The sequence below is a fragment of the Hemiscyllium ocellatum genome, chromosome 19 (genome assembly GCF_020745735.1).
Source record: "Hemiscyllium ocellatum isolate sHemOce1 chromosome 19, sHemOce1.pat.X.cur, whole genome shotgun sequence".
In the NCBI taxonomy this organism is placed as follows: Eukaryota; Metazoa; Chordata; class Chondrichthyes; order Orectolobiformes; family Hemiscylliidae; genus Hemiscyllium; species Hemiscyllium ocellatum.
Window position 1 is genome coordinate 62,094,699 of NC_083419.1, and position 26,611 is coordinate 62,121,309.

At 43.0% G+C, this 26,611-nt stretch overlaps 1 protein-coding gene and 1 non-coding gene across 2 annotated transcripts; both read right to left on the reverse strand.

Annotated features, from left to right (window-relative positions):
* sinhcaf (SIN3-HDAC complex associated factor) lies at positions 1 to 25,838 on the reverse strand. Its single transcript, XM_060839504.1, has 7 exons — positions 25,733 to 25,838; positions 20,159 to 20,276; positions 12,143 to 12,300; positions 11,914 to 12,013; positions 10,920 to 11,046; positions 7,971 to 8,121; positions 1 to 2,791 (listed from the first exon to the last, which is right to left on the reverse strand). Exons 3-7 carry the CDS (start codon positions 12,268 to 12,270, stop codon positions 2,629 to 2,631), a joined length of 669 nt encoding a protein of 222 aa, XP_060695487.1. The 5' UTR covers positions 12,271 to 12,300; positions 20,159 to 20,276; positions 25,733 to 25,838; the 3' UTR covers positions 1 to 2,628.
* Positions 14,630 to 14,811, reverse strand: LOC132825078 (U2 spliceosomal RNA). Its single transcript, XR_009645743.1, has one exon. It is a non-coding gene; the product is annotated as a U2 spliceosomal RNA (small nuclear RNA).
* Positions 25,839 to 26,611: the final 773 nt, after the last annotated feature.

A 26,611-nucleotide genomic window follows, 5' to 3' on the forward strand; every position in this document is an offset into this window, starting at 1 on the left:
AACTGGCTCCATAGATCTCTAATACATTACAAAGTGCATCACTAAAATACATCTTGCTGCACTAAACTAGTTCAAGAAGTGAAAGGAGACAGTGGTGTTTTGTCTTTGTTGCAAGGAAGAAAAATAAATAATAATAAATAGAATGACAGGGGGAGTGAATTGCAAACCAGATGTCAAGCTTACATTCAGTCACGAACTGTACAAGCAGGGACTGAGTTTCACCTGAACACAAGGGATGGGGGTGAAGTGGCCATTGTGATCTCATGCATCCCTTTCCCAACACACTGGATGTACGCAGGCAGATCAATAGCAAAGCCCACCTCGACAGGAACTGCAGGGAACAGAGATCAAACCCCGTCAAGTCTACTGAAAGGACGCAGAGTGGGAAACATGCAAACAGAAAAGGCAGATGCTGAGGTGGAGCCTCCTTCTCACCTTCCCCACCCACTCCTCAGAGCGGCACAGTTTGGATGGCTTAAGATAAATTTCTGTACATTTTCAACTCCCTGAAAGCTGTCTGTTATAATTACTGCTGCCTTGACAACTGGTGGCCGAATGAGCTTGGGCGCTTGTTCCCCATTGCACAAATTGCAGAGAAGTTGGTAGTCTGAAGGTCATGTTGCCCAAGACGTGGTCGTTCAGCTCACTGTACCTATTCCAGTTCTTTTAGTAAGGGTAATCCAATCACTAACGGCACCACCCCCACTTCCCCGGCCCCAACCTTTCCACAGAATTAGTTGTCATTGACTATCATTTGCTTTACATCTGGTAGCTTTGTGTTTGGGAACCCTCATTAGTATTGAGCCATCTATAACAGGGCACTTGCTTTCTTAGCATTAGCTTGCATTTGCTGCATTAGGCAGAACCAAACAAGCTGACAACGCTGTTTGTTCAGCGCCGGGTTAGAAAGGAGATACTTCCATTGGAGGGCAGGGCTTCGTCTGGTCAATTTGGACATCTGCAGCTGGCCTTGGAGTGATGTTGGTGAGGGGGGAGAATTGGAATGTCTTTCAGGTGAGGTCTTCTCCTGCTTGCTAGCTCTAACTTCAGTGGTCCTTCCGCCAAGGTTGAGCCCATGGTCCATTTATAAAGAAAAGAATGATCCTCCCACAATTGCGATCCAAAGCCAACCTGCTGGGTGGCTGGTTGTGTACTGCAGAGGACCAAGCTACTCCTGTACTCACTGCCCTGCCTGCTCCCACACAAGAGGATTAACCAAGTGATGATAGGACTGGTTACAATGGCACTGCCCCTTCAGACAAAGCCAAAATGCAGTGAGAGAAGGGAAGTGGAGATAAAACATTTGCCGACTACACTAGAACAATAGCCAATTGTAACAAATGATCAATGCTCACCTTTAAAGCAAAGTGGAAGACTTAATATGACGGCAATAGATATTTTACTGCTTTTGCATTTTTGGAAGCTGTCTCAGCGCTCAACAGATAAAGCAGAGCAAACAAGACCTGTTTCAAAAGCAGGCAAGGAAAGACTGAGGCATATTTGCATCACTCCACCCCTTCCCAGATTTGCCACTGCGGCCAAGGATTCACTTTCCAATACCGAGAGGAAGGGGGTGGCAATGTTGTGGGACAGTGGGTCTAACCCACGAACCTTTGAAATCGCTGGGTGATCTGCCTGCCAGACTGCAGCAAGGTGAAACCTTCTTAATGGCATACACCAAAACGGGCAACAAGAGACGGTCCATCCTCTATAGTTGACATGGGTTGGCCACTCTACATACTCTGAACAAACCACAAGTCTTTTTTTCTGGTTCTGCTTTGCTGCATTCTATCACTTGAGAAAGTGCTAGACTAATTATTCAAAACGTTGCTCATCTGTTCGTACAATGTTCGCTACTCTGATAACTGAGCCCCATTGACTTCTCCATACCCCATTAAACTACCCAGCTTCACTCACAAGGGGTAGGCAAGCTCTGTGGACTGGAAAAGGGCTGGGGAATGTTATAACTAGGACCACGCATCATCCTCTGACCCCATTCTTTCCTGTTCTGCCCTAAGGGATAATTGGAAGCTAACAGTTCACGGCCACAACTCAACAGGGATATAATGGAACATGTCCTGGGTCCTTGCTTTGCCAGTGTATCTCAGTGGGCATAGCTCACAGTGGGACAGAACACAAAAGGGGAGGCCAGCCAGCTCACAGACAGACAGACAGACAGTCAACACAGCCAGTTCGGCCTAAACACAAAGGAGCTAGTCACATCTTATATTACAACCCTCACTAAACTCTTCCCAATTTTACTCACTGCATGGGCAAAGAGAAGTCCACCGATAACCGCATGAGATAAACCCTAAATAAAAGCGCTTTACTGCTGCGCTCCACTCCACTTAATATGCGTGCAGCTCATGAAATATTACAACATTTACAGTCTGTTCTTATTTACAAGTCAAACCAACTGACCCTGGGGAACAATAAAAATGCAAATAGTCAGTCTTTTGAGAAGGTCAGTTCATTTGCAAAGTAATCGCAGTTTGCGCCTTTTGGACATGTTTCTTCCCCCCCTCTGTTCAGTTCATTCCTCAGGCAACACATTCTTTTCAATGTATTTTGCCCCACTCAGTCTACCTCTCTCTCTCTCTCTCTCTCTCTCTCTCTGAATGAGCCAGTTCACCATTCGTCATCCTTGGGGGTGGATGGAGACTGAGCCACCTGTTGCTCTGGGGCTTGGACCACTCGCTTTTTATTAGCACAGCAGGGCTTGAAGAGCTGAGGGTCGATTAACACCTCCCCAAACCGACCCTTGTAGATGATTCCGCAGCACACCTTCTGCCTGTAGAACAACAAGAAGGGGGAAAGGTTTTAGAAAGAGGGCAAGGAACAAGCTAACTGTCAAGCCTACCTCAAGCTCACGAAGTGAAGATGGAAGATGAAAACTGCAACCGAGCTCACCAATAATGAGTGTGCAGCTGGCCAAAACAGTGCCTGACTGGAAAAGTCATGAAAACTTTCTTCAAGAAATGGGATATCATGCTGCGTTTGCACAGGATATTGGTGAGGCCACTTTTGGAGTATTGTGTACAGTTCTGGTCATCGTGCTATAGGAAGGATGTTATTAATTTGGAGGGGGCTCAGGAAAGATTTACCAGGATGTTGCCAGGAATGGGCAGTTTGAGTTATAGGAAGAGACTGGGACTTTTCTCACTGGAGTGTGGGAGGCTGAAGGGTGACCTTATAAAGGTTTATAAAATCATGAGGTGACTAGGTAAGGTGAATAGCAAAGGTCTTTGCCCGTGAGTAGGGGAGTTCAAAACCAGAGGGCACATTTTTAAGGTGAGAGGAGAAAGATTTAAAAGGGACCTGAGGGGCAATTTTTTAACGTAGAGGGTGGTTCTTATGTGGAATGAACTGCCAAAAGAAGTGGTGCATGCAGGTACAGTTACGATGTTTGGATAGGTACATGAATAGGAACGGTTTAAAGGAATATGGGCCAAATGCAGGCAAGTAGGCCTAGCTTAGTTTGGAAACTTGGTTGGCATGGACAAGACGGACTAAAGGGTCTGTTTCTGTGTTGTATGACTCTGACTCTATGTCCCATGAACTGTGCCTCCATACTTCCAACTTCCCTACAAAACACACTCATTCTCTCAGGTTCAAGGAGAGATTTCTAACAAACTTTACATTGGGAAATTCTTCTCAAGAACACTTTAACACCGAACAACATCTCAAGTCCCTTCACAGGAATATCGTCAAAGGAGAAAAATTAACACTGCGAATCACATAGAGACCAAAGACTTGGCTCGAAGAAGGGTTCATGAAGCATTTTAAAAGGAGGGAAGCTGGAGAGCTCTAGAAAGGGAATTCCAGAGTTCAGGTCCTAACTGGTTGCAAATATAGGCACCAACAGTGTGGGAAAGGAAGTCATGATGAAGGGCCCAATTTGGAGAAATGCAGAGTTCTCAAAAGGTCAAGAATCAACATGGAGGGGCCAGCTCTTGAAAAATTTGAACAGGAGGATGAGAAAGTTGGTCGTTCATGGTGAATGATAATGTCATTGAACTTGTGATCTGGAACCTCTGTTAAATGCTCTGGGGGTGTGGATTCAAATCCAAGATGACAGTTGGTGAAATATGAATTTGATTTAAAAAGATCTAGAATAAAAAGTTGGCTTAACGGCAATCCTATAACCACTACTGAATGTTGTAAAAACCCAACGGGTGCATAAATGCCCTCGAGGGAAGGAAATCTTCCTTCTTTACCTGGTCTGGTCTATATGTGACTCCAGACCATGTGGTTGACTCTTAATTGCCTTTGGGCAACTAGAGACGATGGACAATGAAGACTGGTCTAGCCAGTGAGTATGGAAAGTGATGAGCAAATGGGAATTAGTTTGAGTTCTGATACAGAGAGAATTTTGGATGAACTCAAATTAACGTAGATTAGAATATGGGAGAGCAGTGAGGGGACAGGAATGAGACAGAGGTGAAGAGGGAGGAATGTTACAGATGTAGAAGTAGGAAGGTTTGGTGATGGAGAAATCAGAATCCTTAGGTCAAACTGCATACTGAAGCTGTGAATCATCTGTTCAGTGGCTGGAAGGGAATTAAATTGATGATGAGTCAATAGAGTTTGTGTCAAAGGTGTTAGCAATGATTTTTATCCTTCCAATATTTAATTGCTAGTGATTTCAGTTCATCCAGGACTTCAGCAGTTTTAGAAAGAAGTCCAATCCTAATAATTTTCTCAAACCTAACTAGAGATCTCATCTGAGAATCCCTGAGGAACAGTGATCATAATATGATATTTCATTTGAAGTTTGAGTGTGCTGCAACTGGGTACAAAATTAAATTTAAACAAAGTCAATTACGTCAGTATGAGAGCTGAGTTAGCTAAGGTTGGTTGAAACATTATATTAACAGATATAAGGATCAATATGCAATGGCAAATATTGATAAAAGTGAAGGCAGAGCCAGGAGGTATGATGAGGAATAAGGAAATGGCAGAGCTGTTAAATATTTTGTTTCTGCATTTGACAATTAAAACCATTAAAAACAAAATAAGAGAAACACTGTGTACTCAAGGTGCCTTATCATGGAAAGGAAGTTAAAGCATTGAATACTAGTAAAGAAAAAATGGAACTAAAAGCCAACACGTCCTGTGAAACTGGTGACCTACTCCCTGGGATTTGAAATGAAGTGACTGCAGATTGTGGATACACTGGCTGTGCGCTTTGAAATTTGTGCTGGACAGAACCCTGAGGATGGGAAAGGGATAGAAAACAGGGAACAGGAGACTTAGCCTGATGTCAGGAAAATGCTAGATTGCATTGTTAAGTAAGTGGCAGCTACACTTAGAAAACGGTAATGTAGTTACTCAATAATACTTTAGGAAAATGAAATTATGTTTGACAAATTTACTGGGTTGGTTTTGGGAGTATTTAACTAGCAGAATAGAAAAACCAGTGGACTTAGCATATTAGATTTTCAAAACATGGCAAGAAGGTGTTTTTGCACAGAGGTTAAAAGGTTAATACATCACTATCAATGAATGAATTGTTAAAAGATATAAAGCAGATCGAGAATAAATCGATACGTTTCTGGATGGCATGTTGTTATTAGCAGTGGTGTTGTAATGATCAGTGCTGTGGCCTCAACTATCCTCAATTGACGTGAATGACTTACATTGACTAGATTGGGTTGGCATATCTAGTCGGCATGGACGGGCTGGACTGAAGGGTCTGTTTCCATGCTGTACATCTCTATGACTCTACATTCAGCCTCTTTGTGTGGCCAAGATTGCTGACAATAGGAGTTAGCATGTAGGTACAGCTAGCAATTGGGAGAGCAAAAGGCTTTACTATAAGATACTACACTGCAACATTATGGACAAACTACTACAATTTCACAAGGCATTGCAGAGACCATGGCTGGAGTACAATGTACAGTTTTAGAGTCTGTACCTGAGGAAGGGATGCACTTATCTTAGATGGTGGGCAGCAAATCTCATTCCTGGGATGTTGTCCAATGAGGATAGTATTGAGTAGAAAGGTCTCCCTTCTTGAGTTTCAAGGACTGAGAGATGATTGCATTGAAATATAAAAAAAAATTCTGCAAGGGCTCGTCAAGGTAGACACTGAGAAGCTACACTGCTCTAGTCAAACAGTCTATAATGTGGAGATATTGTCTCAGGATAAGACCGTTGCAGAGTAAGAAGAACATTTTTATGGAGTCATAGAGATGTACAGCATGGAAACAGACCCATCGGTCCAACTCGACCAGATATCCCAACCCAATCTAGTCCCACCTGCCAGCACCTGGCATCCCTCCAAACTCTTCCTTTTTATATATACCCATTCAAATGCCTCTTAAATGTTGCAATTGTACCAGCCTCCACCACATCCTCTGGCAGCTCATTCCATACACGTACCACCCTCTGTGTGAAAAAGTTGCCCTTTAGGTCTCTTTTATATCTTTCCCCTCTCACCCTAAACCTATGCCCTCTAGTTCTGGACTCCCCGACCCCAGGGAAAAGACTTTGCCTATTTATCCTATCCATGCCCCTCATAATTTCGTAAACCTCTATAAGGTCACCCCTCAGCCTCTGACGCTCCAGGGAAAACAGCCCCAGTCTGTTCAGCCTCTCCCTGTAGCTCAGATCCTCCAACCCTGGCAACATCCTTGTAAATCTTTTCTGAACCCTTTCAAGTTTCACAACATGCTTCTGATAGGAAGGAGACCAGAATTGCATGCAATATTCCAACAGTGGCCTACCTAATGCCTTGTACAGCCGCAGCATGACCTCCCAACTCCTGTACTCAATACTCTGACCAATAAAGGAAAGCATACCAAACGCATTCTTCACTATCCTATCTACCTGCGACTCCACTTTCAAGGAGCTATGAACCTGCACTCCAAAAATGTACATGCAAATTAGGATCAGGCATAGCCCCACCAACTTGCTCTGCCATTTGCCATGGTTATAGCTGATTACTCCAGATTCCCACTTTTTCCTGATCAGGAGCCTTCTTTGGTTTTAAAAGAGATCACTGATCCTGCCTCTAACGCATTTATTGAGGAAGCGAATTCTATAAGCTCACAATCTTGTGAGGAAAAATAAATTTTCATCCCCGTCTGAAATGGCTCACTCCTTCTAGTCCCTGGCTTTAGCTTGCCCAACAATCCTTTCCAGATTGACCCTGTCAAAATTGGAGGATCTCATATATTTCAATCTGAATCACTCCTTACTTTTAAACTCCCTAACGTGGATGCAAGCTGAATCTGCTCAACCTTTCCTCATAAGACAGCCAGCCCAGCCCAGATATTCGGAGAAAGTGAGGACTGCAGATGCTGGAGATCAGAGCTGAAAATGTGTTGCTGGAAAAGCGCAGCAGGTCAGGCAGCATCCAAGGAGCAGGAGAATCGACATTTTGGGCATGAGTCCTTCTTCAGGAATTCCTGAAGAAGGGCTCATGCCCGAAACGTCGATTCTCCTGCTCCTTGGATGCTGCCTGACCTGCTGTGCTTTTCCAGCAACACATTTTCAGCCCAGATATCAAGTAAATCTTCTCTAACTACTTTCAATGTATTTACATTCATCTTTAAATATGGCTTGAAATGTAAATACACACTGGACCAGATGTGGTTGCATCAATGCCCTGAACAACTGTAACAAAATCTCCCTACGTTTACATGCCATACCCTTCTCATAAACACAATTCTATTTCTCTTCTTAATTCCCCACTTTTACCAACATCTCACTTTTTGCGAACATGTTCAAGGACACATTGTTGCAAGTGTCTGTTTTCAGGCAAGCTTTTAAACTGAGGGCTAGCCTGCCATCATATGTAGATATAAGAGAAAATCCAGTGACAATATTTAAAACAGCAGGGAAATCTTCAGTGTTCTGGCCACTGCTAACACTCAAACGCTCTCAGTTTAGCTTCTCAGTACATCTTGCTCAATACAATTCTGATGGACGCAGTGTGGAAAATGGACGAAACGTGCACACTCTACCTTTTCCAGTAAGTGAGGTCTAGGAAGGAGAAGACGGGCACCCTATTTGACCCGGAAGCCATCTCTGCATCAGAGCCCTCGTCTGAGTGATTGCTGTAGCAGGGCGATTGTGCAGGAGACATACTGGACGTTGTACTGTGCGCATCAGAGTCTGTAGGTAAACAAAAGAAAATTAGATCAAAGGTCACCAAGATGATTGTGAGCATAATTTAACATAGAATTGGCACCACTTTCCAATCTGTCCCACTTACTCATGCACGTAAATCAGTAGGGATATAGGAACTATTCTGCAAGCTAGTTGAATGGGAGGTGGTCTGTGACCTACCTCCACTACCCTGCATGGTTCCATTACCCTTAATATCCTCACTGAGGAAAAACCTAGCACTGGCCACAGCGTTTCACACCCGCTTCACCCTGTTTGCTTTTAATTCTGTCTCTCCCCTCCCCTCAATTTTGAGAAAAAAAAATCTTCTCTTCAAATACACAGGAGCAAAATCCTGCAGGAGCTACAGATTAGATATCAAGACGGAAAATGCTGAAGCAGATCACCAATTTGAAAATTCTGTCATCTCTGTACTTCTACCCACAGACGCTGTCAGACCTGCCGAGTATTTCCAGCACCTTCTGCTTTTAATTCTGCAGGCAGCTATTGCAACTAACACACAAAAGCATGGGTTACACGAGAACAGAATCTTCACTCAAATCCAGATAGCCTTCAGGATCTGGTACTGTGTTGTTCCACATTCCTTGTATTCAGTGCACTGGTACAAATGAACTGCAGTGAAACTGTTTCCTAGAATCATAGTGCAACAAACCAAGCCAGCTCTTGTAATACGATATCTGTCCAATTAGCCCCATTCCCCTGTTCTTTCCTGAAAGCTGAGTAAATTTTTTTTTCAAGCATTATCCAATTCATCCTTTGAAAGGTAATGGATAACCTTCCTCCATCCATTCAGACAGTGCATTCCAAATCATAACAACTTGCTATATAAAAATATATTCTCATCTTTCCTCTGCTTCAATTGTTAATTGCATTAAATCTATTCCCCGGAGTAGCAACAGTTTCTCCTTACTTACTCCATCAAAACCCCTCAATGTTGAGCGCCTCTAATAAATCTTGCCAATAATATTCTCTGTTCGAAGGAGAATATTCCCAGGAATTCCAGCCCTTGCATGTAACTGACAGCCCTCACCATTTAGGCCATCCTTCCTGCCAAAGTGGACAAATCCATAGCTACTTGTATTATCCATCTGCCAAATTTAAAAGTCCACCCACTTATCTATGTCCCTTTGCAGATTTCTCATGTCCTCTTCACAACTTAATAAGTTCGTGTCATCAGTCAATTTAGCTACCATACGTTTGGTCCCATTGTCCAAGTCATTGATAGAGATTGTGAGTATTTGAAGTCTGAGTATTGATCCCTAGGCACTCCATTTGTCACACCTCGTCAATTCCACTGGTATTCGAGATAAAACAATGCAATGCACCTCTGCTCTAAGACTCAACATCTCTCATTGCACATATTTCTGTCAGGGGCTATTCAACATTGATGACGTGCATCCACCAACTCAATTTAAAGATATTTTTCTCCCCAGTATGCATTTCAGCCAGCAAGGTCAAAAGGTCATCTTGCCTTGCACTTTTGACCAGTTACATTATCCCACAGTGAACAATTGCGTACATCACATTCAATGGGGGCACTACCTTCAGTGTGCACATCGAACAGAAGCCTTAACAATAACTGTAATAATAACACAATATTTGTCCCTGGATTGTTTTAGGGATGTAGCTATTGCTGGGTTTATTTGATGAGGATGTCAGTGTACACACCGTATCAGAATGTTAAAGCATGGAACTAACCAACCATTACCACATTGGCGCAGACAACAATAATATCTGAAAAACAACAACACTGTCCCCTCCCCTCCACACCAGCCATATATTTCATTTCTATCATTGCTGAGGTTTGGACATTGAAGCCTAGTTCGATTTAAAACTGATGACAACTGCAAATGGCTCTTCCCATGCTGTTTAAGTCTTCTGCTGCTGTCTTGTGTTATTGTCCATATTAAGAGGGCCACAGAAGGGATCTTTGCCTTTAACCACTACCGTTTGGTGGTCAAAGTACTTTTATCATGCCCAAGGATTGAATGACCAGGCAGGATGTGGCCAAGATGATGCCTGATTTGGAGGGAAGGTGAATGGTACCCATCCACATGGCTGTTGTCCTTCTCAGGGACAGAGGGTGCTGTGGAAATAAAGTTGGTGAGATGCTGAAGTGCACCAAACATACTGCAGTTACAGTGCTTCAAAGCTAGAAACTGAGTCCAATGACTGGGACAAGTAAGCTGCTCTCTCTTGCATTGTGTACTCAAATGCACCCATCCAACATGTGGTAGATTCTATCAGATATCCATCTCCAGTCCTGTAAATAGTGAAGAAGCATAAAGTGGACAGGAGGTGAATTAGAATCATGGAATACCTCGACTGTCTCCCCATCCACACTGTAACCATAACTAGTTAATCTTCTGGCCACTGGTGGCAAACCACCCCCAGCCCCAACCTCACCAGGGATATTAATGTCAGGGGACTTGGTGAAGCATCAGTTGAGAAGTGATGATCATTACCTGATTTCGGTGGGTCAGCCGCCAAGTCTGTGAAGAAGACTGCAAAATCATCAGTCAACACCCCTCTCCTGTTGTTAGGATGATGGGGGAAGACCATTGATGAAGCAGCTAAAGATGGCTGGATCAAGGACATCAGTTGAGTAAAACTGGCAATGGGCTGAGATACTTTTATCATCAGACAGATGCAGGAGGAAGAAGGTATTGAGATCACAGGCAAGTTGACATATGTTGTACCAGGCTATCCACAAACTGCATTGTCAGTCGGAGACGCTGACTGATTGCGCCTGAGGACCAAACAAAAGTATCATAAGATGTACTTACTCTGCCGTTTGAGCTCTTTTTGAATCTTGCCTATTTGACTGGCTTTGATTCTGCTCCCGGTGAGAGACTTTGCCTTTTTGGGCTTCAATGCTGTCTTCAAACTTGGTCCTGCTCGAACGTCAACCACCTGTGGGACACAGTCATCCATGTACATAGTTACAGCCACCGATGCGGTTGAGAAATACTCGCCCCCCCCATACCCGGAAACCATTTAAACTGACAATAAAGCAAATTGGACGTTGCACCTTTGCGACAGTATGAAATATTGGACAAGTTCATTCCTGAATGAAGTCATACCTGACATATTGTTATTTCACATCTTCACACTACACCCTAGTACATTATTGGTGGAAATGATCTGAAAACTTTAATTACAGCCTGCACTTGATTTGATACTGCTTATTCCAAATGATCTCTCTTTCTCCTAAGGCCTCCAATGCTTACATTGCTCAAATAAGTCACTATTATTTTTGAATGCCAAAAAAAGGACATTAATTCACCAGCAGGTCATAGAGTCATAGAGATGTACAGCATGGAAATAGATCCTTCGGTCCAACCCGTCCATGCCGACCAGATATCCCAACCCAATCTAGTCCCACCTGCTAGCATCCGGCCCATATCCCTCCAAACCCTTCCTATTCATATACCCATCCAATTGCCTTTTAAATGTTGCAAATGTACCAGCCCCCACCACTTCTCTGGCAGCTCATTCCATACATGTACCACCCTCTGCGTGAAAGAGTTGCCCCTTCGGTCTCTTTTATATCTTTCCCCTCTCACCCTAAACCTATGCCCTCTAGTTCTGGATTCCCCGACCCCAGGGAAAAGACTTTGTCTGTTTATTCTATCCACGCCCCTCATAAATTTTGTAAATTTTGAACGTCTGACAGTACACACACACCTCAAAGGGATACAGTTAAAAACCTGTAGAGGTGTCGATGGGCACTCAGAATATAACACATCGGAGATACTCTGTCCCTGTTACTATACTTACATGATTCCAGTTCTTCTTGGAACCAACAGGGAGTTTCTTCCACCGTTTCACCAACAGCACACAGGCATTGCAGATTTCACCTGAACGGGCTTCATTTAACCTGCAAGAGAACACGAGCAAATCTGACTGGGAATGGGTCCTTCTGTGAAAAGGTTACACGCTTCCTTCATTGTTTAAATCTCTCTTTGTACACAAAGAAAATCAGGTATGCTCTCTGCCCCCTCCTTACCCAAAGCAGCTCTGGAAGTCTTTCTCATAGCGTTTGCTGTCAGTGAAACGCGAACTCGACGACTTGGCCCGGCAGATGCAACAGCCATCCAGACTCCGATACATCTTAGGCTTGTGGAAGCCGAACATCTTCCGGTCGACTCAAACACAACACACGCCCTAAAAAGCAAGAGTCGGGCTGTTTACGGGTGAAACATAGAACTGCGACCAGTGCCAGGAGCTAAAGCATGTTTCAGCTGAACCGCCAATTTATTTCAGTGCCAGATAAATCGCGCGTTTAAAATTAGAAAGCTCAACACTCCGCCACAGACCTGCAGGACTAACCCACGGGTTTGTTAAACACTGCCCCATCCCCTTCTGGCTTGCAAAGTTTTGCTGAATTAAAGATCTGAAAATGGACTTTAATTCACTTCAGTTGCCCTGATTTCACCCTCGTATTGACTGCGATAAATATGGAATGAGACATTTAGAACATCAACCAAGGTCAATTTTATTTTCCTTCGATAAGAGCATTGATAAACATGACAGGGCAGCATGTAAAATTGAGTCAAAATGGAAATCCAATTGAATGGAACAGACTGGAGGGGGTGAATAGCCTTCTCTGGCTCAGAAAGGGTATCTTAGTTTGGACAGTGGGACCAATATAACGCAGTTACTCCAGCCAGGACACCTGCTGGCATGATATCTCACACTCGTCTGCCTTAAACCATCCTCTCACATCCACTGACCTCTGTCACTCAAGTGTTCCTTGGTCAACTCCCCTTCCTGCTGCCTGTCCTCCAGAGGAAATTAGATCTAAACACTGTCATTTTTTGTTTCCTGGCAAATTTCGTCAATTTTGAGGGTTCTTTTTACTTTCGCAATTTCAAAGTACCACTTCATTGGTCTTACGGTCTGTGCACTGTAACAGTCGTTGTAGCACACATTATTTCAAAAGCCTTTAATTTCTTCCTCAGGTCTTTAATTATTGTCCATATTTCTGAGGCGTAAGGAAGTGCGTATGATTCCGAATCTTGTTTTCCTCATTTCTTATTTACCGAAACAGCTTTACTGCAAAACCAATACATTTCCTACCAGATTATTTAGAATGCTTGTCATTTAACCTTTAAAAAGGTGGCAGAAGAAAGCATGGTTTTATTTTATTCATTCATGGGATGTGAACATCACTGGCTAAGCCAGTATATAATGCCCGTTCATAATTGCCCAGAGGATTGTTAAGAATCAGTTATTTACAGTGTAGAAACAGGCCCTTCGGCCCAACAAGTCCACACTGAACCTCCAAACAGCAACCCACCCTTCACCTAATACTACGGGTAATTTAACATGGCCAATCCACCTAACCTGCACATCATTAGACTGTGGGAGGAAACCGGAGCACCCAGAGGAAACGCACACAGACACGGGAAGAATGTGCAAACTCCACACAGACAGTTGCCTGAGGCGAGAATTGAACCCGGGTCTCTGGCGCTGCGAGGCAGCAGTGCTAACCACTGTGCCACCGTCCTGCCCCAGTTCTGGAGTCACGTAGCATAGAATCTCTACAGTGTGAAAACAGGCCATTTGGCCCATCAAGTCCACACTGAAGAGCATCCAACCCAGCATATCCTATCCCTGTAACCCCACATTTCTCATGACTAACTCACCTATCCTACACATCCTGGACACAATGGCAATTTAGCATGGCCAATCCATTTGAACTATGGGAGGAAAACCGGTGCATCCAGAGGAAGTCTGTGCAGACACGGGGAGAATGCGCAAACTCCACACAGACAGTCGCCCGAGGGTGAAATCAACCCTGAGTCCCTGGTGCTGTGAGGCAGCAGTGCTAACCATTGAGCCACTGTGCTTGTAGGCTAGAGAGGTAAGGATGGCAGATTCCTTCGTAAACCAGATGGGTTTTTCCAATAATGGACTCTTAATTCCAGATTTTTATTGCATTCAAATTCAATATTCTATACAATACGGAATTCAGTACCATCTGTCATGGTGGGATTTGAACCCAGGTCCCCCGAACATTACCTGGGTCTCTGGATTAACTATCTAATGATAACACCACTAGGCTGCCACTAAACCCCTTCCCTGCTAAGGCTCCTGTGTATTGCTGGGATAGAGCACCATTTTACCCAGTGGAGCTAATGAGATGACATTCTGAATTGGGCAATGATCCCTCAGAGATCACTTGCCATGCCCAGGATTAACAACCCATGCCTAGATGTTTAACAGAGTGACATCCACAGGTGGACAGCTAAACACTTCCAAGAGATTTACAAGAGCTTTAATGCGAATCTATATTTTACCACAAACACCAGTTTCCACTTTTCCCTATGCAGAAACCCTTACCCATCGGTGAACCTAAAAATCACCCCAAAATACAGTTACGATATAATAAAAATCCAGCTTCTATTTAATTTTTAATCAACATGTCCAGAAATGTTATGACATACCTCTGGAGTTGTTAGAACTTGAACTGTGCCCTTATATGTCAGAGGAAGGGACACTACTACTGTGCCACTGAAACACTCAAAATAGAATCCTCTTTTCTTTTAATAGCCCCACCATCAAGTTGATGAAATTAAAAAAATTAATATATTTCCCTAGTCAAGGGACATGTCAGAGAGTAAACTGATCAGAACAGATACTATACTTGACCTTGCCAAAAGGCTTTTCGTTCTTATTTTCATGAAGATCACAACTCTTGATAATTTTTTAAATCAACCTGTACAGATGTGTTATTAAATACCTCTGGAGCAAGTAGGACTTGAACCTGTAACCCCAGGCTCTGACATTGAGACACTACCGCTGCACCACATGAGCCCTCAAACATAACGTTCAATGAGCACTGTCTGCTCTCAATCAGTTCTGGGGTGACCTTTAAATGGATAGCATTCGTAACATTGAACGTCTCGGGAGGAATTCTCCGTCAATGTCGTTTGATACAATTGTGAGATTTGCCAGGCACATCACTGATGAACCAACCACACTGCTGTGGTCTTGAGTCACACAATAGACATTAATGAATCATTTGGACTGCTACCACATTCCAACTGCTTCAAGGCTGATTTTACTGCACCATCTCTCTACTTCCTCTCTTAAAACTGAACTTCACCACAACAAAACAGAACAGCTCACACTGACCTGCAGACAATTTAGGAATGGGCAGGAAGGATTGGCTTTACCAATGACGGCTGCATCCAGAGAACATTAAAGAAATGTCTGACTCGAGGAACACTTCCAGCAAGTTTTCTTTCTATTCCAGACTTCCAGCATCTGTAGTATATTAATTTTGCGCACATCGTCATATTCAATTAGTACTCCTCGGGCTGGACATCGCAAAGTGCTAAGTTTTAACACAATGCATAATTTGGAATCATACGTGTCTCCATTCAAAAGAACATGCTAAGGTAATGGAACTCCACTGAACTTAAAAGGCCATAAGCCAAGCTCAGGTATGATTCATGAACGCGCACTTTGATCGGAAAAGTGGCTTTCTAGAGGACTTTTCCTTTTGTGGGTGAATCTACAGCCAGAGGACATAGTTTAAGAACAAAAAGTCCCCTTTTTATACAGAGATGAGATAAGGTGAATTATTTTCTCTCAAAGGATCATTAATGTGGAAATCTCTTCCCCTGAAGGCAGTGGAGGCTGGTTATTTAAATTTCTTCAAGACTGAGTGTGACAGATAGACAAGGGAGGTTTATGGGGTACAGTCAGAAAAAGTGGAGCTGAGACCACAACCAATCACAATGGTATTGAATGGTGCAGCAGATTTATTAGGGCAAATCATCTACTCTGAAGTCAAATTGGACTTGTGGGTTTCTCTCTCCACAGATGCTGTTAGATGTGCCGAGTTTCTCTGGCATTTTCTGTTTTTATTTCAGATCTCCAGCATCCACAGTGTTTTGCTTTTGTCCAACGTCGCTGTGCTTGTCAAAGTCACAAAGTGTGAATGATATACAGTGGGTCTTCTTTTGGTGAAAAGTTAGTTCATTTAAGTTCATTCAATAGCAACAGAGTCCGATGAAAGATCATCGATCTGAACTATCTACTCTGTTTCTCTCTTCGCCAATGCTGTCTGACCTTCAGAAAATTTCCAGACTTTTCTATCTTTAAAATGGTATGTCCTTACTTAAAGTCATAGTTACATCCCTGAAAATCATAGCTTTAAGTGAAATGATGTTAAGTGAATCATAACTATCTACTATAGAAATCAATGTTAAAGTTGAAATTAGGTTCCTTCAGACATTTCTTGCTTGAGGATTGAAGTAAATGTCTAGATTGAAATATTGTACTGTCCATACACAGCACTGTGTATTCCTAGCTGAAATAACTTGCAACATAAAATATCTAGAACATAGAAGAAGCATTGAACAGCAAGATATTTTCGAACATTTTTCAGTACAAAGTAACTTCAAAAACTCATCATTTTTATATGGTATGCATTTCTAAATGCCTAAATTCTTAAGTCAAATAATCCTTTAGGTAAAACTCATTTAAAAATATATAAGTATGGCAAACGTAAATTAAAAGTAAATTACATACACCTGATGTTTTAATTGATCAGGCTCCATCTAGGGGCAGAAGCAGATCAGTGCATCTGGATAAAGAATTTCAAACATGCACCAGTCTGTGACTAAAGCAATCTGCACATTTCAATTCCATCTAGCCAACACCTTATCATGAAACTGGGTATTGAACTCTCCAGCCAGGGGAAGCATTCTCTCAGCATCTACCCTCTCCTGCCCTTTCAGAATTTTCAGTTTCAAATAAATCATCTCTCATGTTTCCACATTCCTGCCAGTATAGACCATTCGACTCAACCTGCTTTTGTTAAACAATGCTTCTATCCCAGGACTTAATCCAGCAATCCATTGTTGCCAACAATTTGATCTTTGCTCAGCTACAGAGATGAAGTTGTGTACACTACTCCAGTGTAGTCCCAAATGGAACTGATGTTAACAAATCCAAAACTCATTCATTTACACAGTTATAATCAGGCCCATGCCTGATTAGTTCTGGACTCTGCTGCCAGGGGAAACAATCGAAGAATGTCATCCTTTTCAATTCAACTTTTCTTTCGGAAGTTATCCATGAGGAAAGCAGAAGACTGCTTTAACAATATTAGCAAGAAAGATGGGTGATATGTTTACTTAACAGGATTTGGAGGTGCCAGTGTTGGACTGGGGTGTACAAAGTTAAAAAAAAATCACACCACCAGTTTATAGTCCAACAGGTTTATTTGGAAGCACTAGCTTTCGGAGCGCTGAACCCTCATCAGGTAGTCATGGTGATGCACAGTGCTCTGAAAGCTAGTGCTTTCAAATAAACCTGTTGGACTATAACCTGGTGTTGTGTGATTTTTAACTCTTTACTTAACAGGGCTGCTACATTATTCGGTTCATTGCATTTTATTCTCAGTCAGTGATTTCAACCCTTTCCTTCCCTACACAGTATTGGAGGCTACCCAGGCTGCATTCCCACTGGCACGTGTTTTAATAACTTGAGCATTTAGAAGAGACACTCAACCACTGTTTACCACCATAGCCAGTGCATCAGATGGATAACTGACATATGTTTCTATAGCAGTTACAGTTTTCCACCCTTTTACATGCCTATCTCTCGTGGAATAGACCCACGAGTTTGATCTTTTTTTCCAAAAGCCAGTCTTGTTAACCTGCATCACTGCTGCCAGTGAGTTGTGTTTGTTCTCCCGGGTTCTGGTGCTCCATTACAGATTATTATTTGCTCATCATATTGTGACCCAACATCTAAGCCACGCTACATTCAGAATGTGTTAAAGGGACAACAAACAGGCGCCCTTCCAAGCAACACTCCCTTAAGATACATAAATATCATTTGCAGCCAAGTATTCATTGAAAGGGACCACACAGCATAACAAGTAGCCAGGCACAGTAAACAGAAGTTACAGGGAACCTTCTTGTCATCTCTGTATTTTTCTTACAAAAATGTAATCTCTCACCATTATTTGTTCTGAAATTCATTTTTAAATGAACGCCCATTCAGTGTGTTTATTTTACATCTTCTTGTAATTTGATGCAGTTTCCCATACTGCTGTATTAACTATCCCGTCCAATTTGCTGTGATCAGCAAGTTTAGAAATTTTGCCTCACAAATTTAATTTCTTCATAGAAATTGTGAGCAAGCGTGATACCAGCTCTGATCCTTTTGACACGCCACTACTCACTTTCTGCCAATTCTGAGAGCAATCCTTTCCTCATTCTCTCTGCTTTTCGCCTTCCACCTAAATAGTTACCAGTCTGCTTTGCAGTTTTTGAACTTATTCCTCTGTATATTCTGAGGCTCATATTGAAGGCCTTCAGGAAACCCACGTAAACTACATCCACTGCATTACCTCTGTTGATCCTCCGACTCCACTTCAAATTCAATGAAGCTGCATAAGCAAGATTTTACCTTTAGAAATCTATGCTAACTCCTCACTACTATGCTTTGGGTTTCTAGACATCTTCCAATTTCTCCTTCAGTAGGGATTTCATCACCACAATAACTTCTTAGATACAGTTACAAGGCTTGCTCTCCACCAGCCCACTGCATTTTTTTCGAATCGATTAGTAAGCATATGCAATACTTTCTCTGCTGTATTTTCTCTAGATCCGTTTAAAAGATGCAGTCTGTCTAGACTAGAGGTTTTATCTTCTTTTGAGATTGCTTTACGCATTTATCTTCCTATTTTAAATGCAATTATATAACTTTTAAGTCACATCTTCCAAATTATCAGGCTCCTGGAAAATTCCATGCAAAACGTTTAACATTTTTGTATTTTACCACTGATGTTGTGAATATCCTCTGTACACATGCCTCAGTAGCCTCATTCTCACCCTAACTTTCCTTTTTTTGTTCATGTACTTGCAAATTATTTTACGATTTTATGTTCCTTGATCATTTAATTTTGTGGCTCCTCTTTGCCATTTCAATTGTTTTTGAACCTCATCATATTCTCACTTGATATATATTCTTCCCAGACTCTCCCAAACACATGCCTGTTTTCCATTGCCGTTCTATACCAATATGTTCTAATATTGTTGCCCATGTTATTGCCCTGGAGAAAGTGAGGACTGCAGATGCTGGAGATCAGAGCTGAAAACGTGTTGCTGGAAAAGCGCAGCAGGTCAGGCAGCATCCAAGGAACAGGAAATTCGACATTTTGATTCCTGAAGAAGGGCTTATGCCCGAAACGTCGAATTTCCTGTTCCTTGGATGTTGCCTGACCTGCTGCGCTTTTCCAGCAACACATTTTCAGCATGCTATTGCCCTAACATGTTCTAATCCCAGGGCTTTAAAATCAACTTTTCTCCAATGTTTTATCTTAGTTTTTGTCTTGTTTATCACCACCTTAATGATTAGGTGAAACAGTGTAATATTATGGTCACTATTGCAGAGATGTTCCCCTGCCTTTACTTTTTTTTCATTAACACTGAATCTTTCCCTATTACTAAATCTAATTCCATGTCCTCCTTTTTTGAGCTTCCTACATGCTACGTTAGGAATGAACCCCTGTGAGGTCCAGTCCATTGTCCCCTTTACTAATCGCCTCCTGTTTAATTGAAATCAACCCCTTGATTATAATTCAATGTTTTAGGTTTATTTCTCCAGTTTGTTTTTTTTTCCCTCCACTGTTAACATGCTGTCTGTAATAAATGTACTTGCTTCACTTTCCCTTTCACCCCCTCTTAATGTTCTTAAATATACCACAGCCTGCAAAGGTTAATTCCCCCCTTCTGATTTTTCTGTAGTGGTTATGGTTTATTGAGGCTGCAATAGACAAAACTGTTTTCCAAGACTGTGATTACAACTCTAAAGGTGTAACTCTTTCTCTCTTCTTAATGCAGAACCACACTTCTAGGTTCTCTCCTGTCTTATGAGCAGATAGTACCGACTGTATTAAAAGGAGGTATTTTCAAATGATAACCCACAATCCACTTGCAGTCCTAAGCTCAAACATCATATGGGATGTCAGTTTGACTTACTACAATCTACTTACTTCCCAAATTGTTTCGCTTGTTTGCCACAGTCCTGAAGGATTATCAAGAGCGGTTTTGCTTAAGCTATTTCCTCAGTGACGGATGTATCTTAAATCAAGGCTCCAAGATCCAAGAAAACTGAAACAGAGGAAAATAAATCGGAAAATGATTTTAAGTTTCACACATTTTCTTTTATGATTAGATTCCCGACAGTGTGGAAACAGGCCCTTCGGAACAACAAGTCCACACTAACCCTCTGAAGAGTAACCCACCCAGATCCATTTCCCTCTGACTAATGCACCTAACACTACAAGCAATTTAGAATGGCCAACTAAACTTGACCCACACATCTTTGGATTGCGGGAGGAAACCGAAGCACCCGGAGGAAACCCACGCAGACATGGGGAGAATGTGCAAACTCCACACAGACAGTCGCCCAAGGCTGGACTCGATCCTGGGACTCTGGTGCTGTGAGGCAGCCATGCTAACCACTGAGCCACCATGCCACTACCTCAAATACCTGGTCTGCCTGAGATATGACCTGCTCCTGGTTTTATAGCAAGACCTCTGACAAATTCTTAAATTGATTACTTAAAAAATTTTAAGACTCCCATTCTTGGACAAGGGATCTACATGCAAGCAGCTCTAGTCTTTACACTAATGTAAAGATTTGGAAACACTGAAGAAACAGCAGGAGAGATTGAGCAGGCTCACACTCTGTCCTCTGGAGTTGGTCTGAGCGGGGTCTTAAAAATTATGATGGTACTTAAGGTGGGGAAACTGTTTCCCTGCTGGATAAGTGATCTGGCTGAAGGGAACATAAATAGAAGTATTTAGGAAGTTTTTTTTAAAAAGACAGAGAGCACTAAGAATGTGCAACTTACTGCCACTTGCCTTGTGGAATAAAATAGCAGTGATACATTTAAGCACAGAGTTGAGGCACATGAGGGAAAAGGAACCATTCGATATGATGTTCAGGTGGAAACAGTTCAGAAGCACAGAAAGTCTATATGGCAGACAGAGTCCAACACAGGCATGTCAGTGATGGGTAAGTTGCGAGGGATAGGATTTACATGTATTTGGAAAGGCAAGGACTGATTATCATCTCTCACTGATTTGAGTTTTTTTTGAAGAGGTGACAATGAAGATTGATGAAGGAAGAGCAGTAGAGGTTGTCTATACGGATTTCAGCGAGGCATCTGACAAGGTTCCTCATGGCAGACTGGTTAGCAAGGTTAGATCACATGGAATCCAGGGGGAGCTAGCCAATTAAAAATAGGAGGGATGGGGTTGTTTTTTGTGCTGGAGGCCCGTGACCAGCGATGAAAAGCGGCAATCCTTGCTGCACATTACTTATATTAATGATTTGGATGTATAATAGGAGCAATGGTTAGTAAGTTTGCAGATGACACCAAAATTGGTGGTGTAGTGGGCAGTGAAGAGGGTAACGGGACCTTGATCAGATGGGTCAAAACAATGACTGCAGATGCTGGAAACCAGATTCTGGATTAGTGGTGCTGGAGGAGCACAGCAGTTCAGGCAGCATCTGTGCTCTTCCAGCACGACTAATCCAGAACCTGGATCAGATGGGCCAATGGGCTGAGGAGTAGTAAATGGAATTTAATTTAGATAAATGTGAGCTGTTGCAATTTGGTAAGGCAAACCAGGGCAAGACTTATACAGTTAATGGAGTGTTGCCAAACAAAGAGACCGAGGGAATGCAGTTCCTTTGAAGTACCTTATAGTTCCTTGAAAGTGGTGTTGCAGATAGATGGGGTAGTGAAGAAGGTGCAGAAAGTGAGGACTGCAGATGCTGGGGATCAGAGCTGAAAATGTGTTGCTGGAAAAGTGCAGCAGGTCAGGCAGCATCCAAGGAACAGGAGAGTCGACGTTTCGGGCATGAGCCCTTCCTCAAAGTGAAGAAGGTAATTGGCATCTTTGCCTTCACTGTAAAGAGTTTCTGGGATTGTAGGAGTTGGGATGTCATTTTGCAGCTGTATAGCACATTGGTGAAGCCACTTTCAGAATACTGAGTTCAATTCGGGTCTCCCTGCTACAGGACAGATATTGTGAAACTTTAAAGGGTTCAGAAAAGATTTATAAGGATGTTGTCACGTTTGGAGGGTTTCAACTATAGGAAAAGGCTGAATAAGCTGGGTCTGTTTTCCCTGGAGCATCTGAGGCATCAGAACCTTAAAGATGTTTATAAAATCATGAGAGGAATGGATAGGTGAATAGTCATGGGTCTTTTCCCTAGGATGGGGTAAGTCCAAAACTAGAGGGGGCATAGGTTTAAGATGAGAGGGGAATGATTTAAACGGGGCCTGAGGGGGAGAGGGTGGTGCGTGTATGGAATGAGCTGCCAGAGGAAACGGTGGAAGTGGATACAATTTCAACAATTAAAATGTATCTGGATGGGTACATGATTAGGAAGGATTTAGAGGGATATGGGCCAAGTGCTGACAAATGGGACAAGATCAGTTTAGGATATCTGGTCAGCATGGACAAGTTAGACCAAACAGTCTGTTTCCGTGCTGTACAACTCCATGTTTCTGTGCTGACAGCCTTACCCAACTGGTAAACATGAACACAGTCGCTGGATGACAACTTCAGCAATAGGTTCCTTTTCCTTATTATTGGTAAGAATAGACATAAAACAACCAGGTTAATCCAGTTTAACTTCTACCACTTTAATAGCTGCAGGTACACCAACAATGGGAATCATTGGTTAATCACACTGACCAACCTCCATCAGTCAGCGTACAACAGACCCAGGTAGAAAGGGAGGGAATTCGGAGTCATTGAGAGCTCAAAGAAACAAAGCCACCTGAACTCAATGCAAACAGTAACAGAGCTAATACAATACAGTGCTGCGTAATCGCAGTTCAGTGCTGCGTAATCGCAGTTCAGTGCTGCGTAATCGCAGTTCTTCCTCATGTTATCCGTGTCTTAACTATCCAGTGTCTCACCACAACCCAACCCAAAATATAACATTTGTACTTTGTGATATGTCCTGAGGGGAGATTTTTTAAAAATTGACTACATCCCTTCACTCAAATTCACATGATTACATGGTAACAAGCAGCTGCATTTAAACAGCACAGGAAAGTCTCAGGTGCTAACGAGAAAGTTTTGAGCAGGTTGGGAATCAGAGCTCGGTAAAAGTGGTTGTTTTGAAGCAATGTCTTCCAATGAAAGCTACACAGCCATCTGATGGCTCAGCCTTCAATGAAGTGCAAGAGATGTGAGTGTACAATGAAGGCCAGAATTACAGTCAATGCAGGGATCTGACAGGACTATCTGGTCACAGAGGTTGGGAAAGGTGAGGGCCAGGAGGGAATTGAACAGGACATTGTGAAATGTTGTAGGTCTGGGCATCAATGGACCAGAGTCAATGTTGATGGGCAATTATAGAGAGCAAAGTAACAATTTTACAGGTCACGTCAACGTTTGCAAAATGTGTTCTACATGTCCCAAAGCTCTGATTGTTTTTCTTTACATGCTTATCCAATTTCCTTTTAAAAGTTAATGATGAACCTGCCTCCATTCTGTGTTTTCGAGTTCATAACTCGCTGCCTGAATCCATTCCTCACCGCCTCTGGGGTTCTTTTGTCAACTATCTCAGGTCTGGATCGACCCTTGCCTGCGATTTCGAAATCTCTCATCATTTTTAAAAGCATGCAGGGACCTTCTCAGTCTCCCGGGTTCCTCCTAAGATGCGGGATGCGCTAAGGGGCGTCAGATACTCAGCTACCGAAACCAAACAAAAAGGTAGCTAGGGGAAAAAAAAACACATCGGAAAATTCATCAAATTGTCTTAGGGAGGGCGGAAGTTAATGTTTCGGTCGATGGCCCTTTGGTGTGTTTATCCATTCGAACCATCAAGCACTGCTCAGAAGGTCTAATCTCACGGTTTGAGAGAGAGAGAGAGAGAGAGAGTGTGTGTGGGAGAGCCACAGCAGGACATAAATCCGACCTGACCATGCCACCCTGACCATTTTGGCTGCTGTCTTTCAGAAGCTATAAAGGAAATGGACTGGTTAAAACTGCCCAGCAGAGACCGCGATTACACTTACAACTTAATGCTATATTAGTATCGCCCTCACTTCTGAAGCCTCTGCATGTATGCTTATGTGTATATATGTGTGTATATTTAAAAATCCGACACTGAAGCATCACTACAGTGCAATATCGCATCGCTGTCTCAGACGTGTCTGGGAGGTGGGGTCGCACGCTGCTTGTTGTTTGGTGTGTGTGTGTTTGTGTTTTAATCCTGCAGAGTCGTCTTGCTTCCGCTGCCTTCCTGGCCACGCTGCATTCTCTCTCAGAGAAAGAAACCCGCCCGAAACCCGACACTGTCTCTTTCCTTTCAAAAAAAAATGGTCATTTATCACAACACCGGAAATCTACGAGCCACAAACCACCGGACCAAGGAGAAAGGAGACAGGTCCAACCCTCCACCCAGTTCCTACCACTTGAAGTCAATCCCAAATGATAAGATGCGCCGATCGCAGCGTTAAGTAATAAGTGTCTCAGGTTGCTAACTATGTCTGAGCGGGGGAGGGGGGGGGGGAGGTGGAGTGTGTGACATGTTTTGAAAATAACACACAGACCGGTGCAAAAATGAAGTGGAAGACGAATTTCTGAGTGGAGAGCTGTGTGATAGACTGGGTGAGCGATCCACGCTGCTCTTTGTTTTCAGACTCTAGCGTGTTGCTGCCTACGTGCTGCATCACCTCCCTAACACTGGGAGACAATCTTCCCCATACACACACAAAAAAAAGACCTCAGCAAACTGCATCTCTTCCACTCATCGCCGCCGTCACCACCAGATCCTCCTAACTCTGTTCAACCAGTCTCCCTTACCCAGCTCAAAAAAAAATCATTAAATGAATAGAAGGAAAAACGGCCTGCGGAGTTGCTGGGAACGAAGAGTTCACATGCATGACGCCATCAGCACAGGATGTATAAAATCAAATCCACAAACATAGAAATCATTTCACAAAGTTCTGAGAACGAGTGATTAAAAAGCCGTTGAATCAAGAGGGGGAGAGAGAAAAAAATATCAACACGCCCAAGTTAAAATTAAAAGACGTACAACGGATTATTTAAGTAACTCGTGTCGCAGAGGCGATCACCCACACAGTGGTTTGTGTGTCTGTGTGTGTGTGCGGGCACGCTGCAGACTGGGGAAAAGGTTGAAAAGAAATGGTTGAGGACAGGGAGGAAGAGGGGGGTGATCCTCTTTTAAGTTACGGATATTGAGTTGAAATGGACAGAAAAAAAGTTTTGTGTTTTCTCGCGGAGGGGCCGAGGAAGTTCCAGGAGGATGTCAGAACGTTTGGAATCCCGCGGTCGCATGTAGCAACTGATCCATCCGGGCAAGGTTCTAAATTCGAACGCGGCGAGCGCCCACGTTCCATTCCCTGCTCATTGTTGCGAACGGGAGGTTCCACAAGATCAGCGAGAAAGGGAAAAAAAGTTTACAACTGGGTCTTATAAAATAGTCATGTTAGTGATGGAACAGTGTAGCTTCAGACAAGAGATTGCTGATCACATTTACTTACAAATGTGTTACATTAAAATGCACTCACCAGCACGCAGCGTGAACTTCACTTTCTTTTTTACAACCTCGTTGTTGATGTAGATAAAGCTCCACTGCTTTGCTTTTTTTCGCTTTAAGGGGCGGTGCTGCCTGTGTGTTCCGTCCTGCGCAGGCGCACTGGGACTTCCTTTGAAATCTTCTTGAATCAAGTTCATTTGCATCAGGGCGATGATGTCAGTCTCAACACCAAATTAGGGAAGAGAGGAACGCGGGAAATGCGCTCCCTCCGCCCCTTTCCTTGCACACGTCACAGGATGTTTGGACTGTACATGGAAAGAGGAAGACGGAGTGTTTGTGCTTTAAACTCCGCTCTCGGTCTCCGTTTAGTGAGTCTGCACGAGTTTGAGTGAGAGAGAGAGGGAGTCACGCAGCAAAATGCTGGGAGCAACTCCCCTTGAGAGCCCAGAGCAAAGCAGAAACATAGATTAGGTCCTGTCACTTTATTCAGGTAGAGTTAGAGGGATTCCCACTATACCTGTCTGTCCATGTCCTGGCTGGAGAGACGGAAGGCAGGGAGAGGGCAGCTCAGGTCCATCTGTCGCATGCAACTGCCAGCAATGGCTGGTCCACTGCTTCAGCCACCCATGCGTGTGTTAGTACCCTAAGGCAGAATGAAATCTGAAAACTAAGTGGAGGGGAAGTCCCCACTGTTTGGACATTCATTGCGAGTTTTTGGCGACAAATTACAAAGGTTTTGTTTTATCCGTTACTTCGACTGCTGTAAAGGAATTAACGAAAGTAATAATATTCGTCCCCAAAACTCAGAGCAGGCAGTGATGCAGATTGGCAGCGCTTTGTTTACACTGTTATCAACATTGTAATCGCAGCCGACAGTTTCTCACACACAGCAAGCGCCTATAAACAGTCA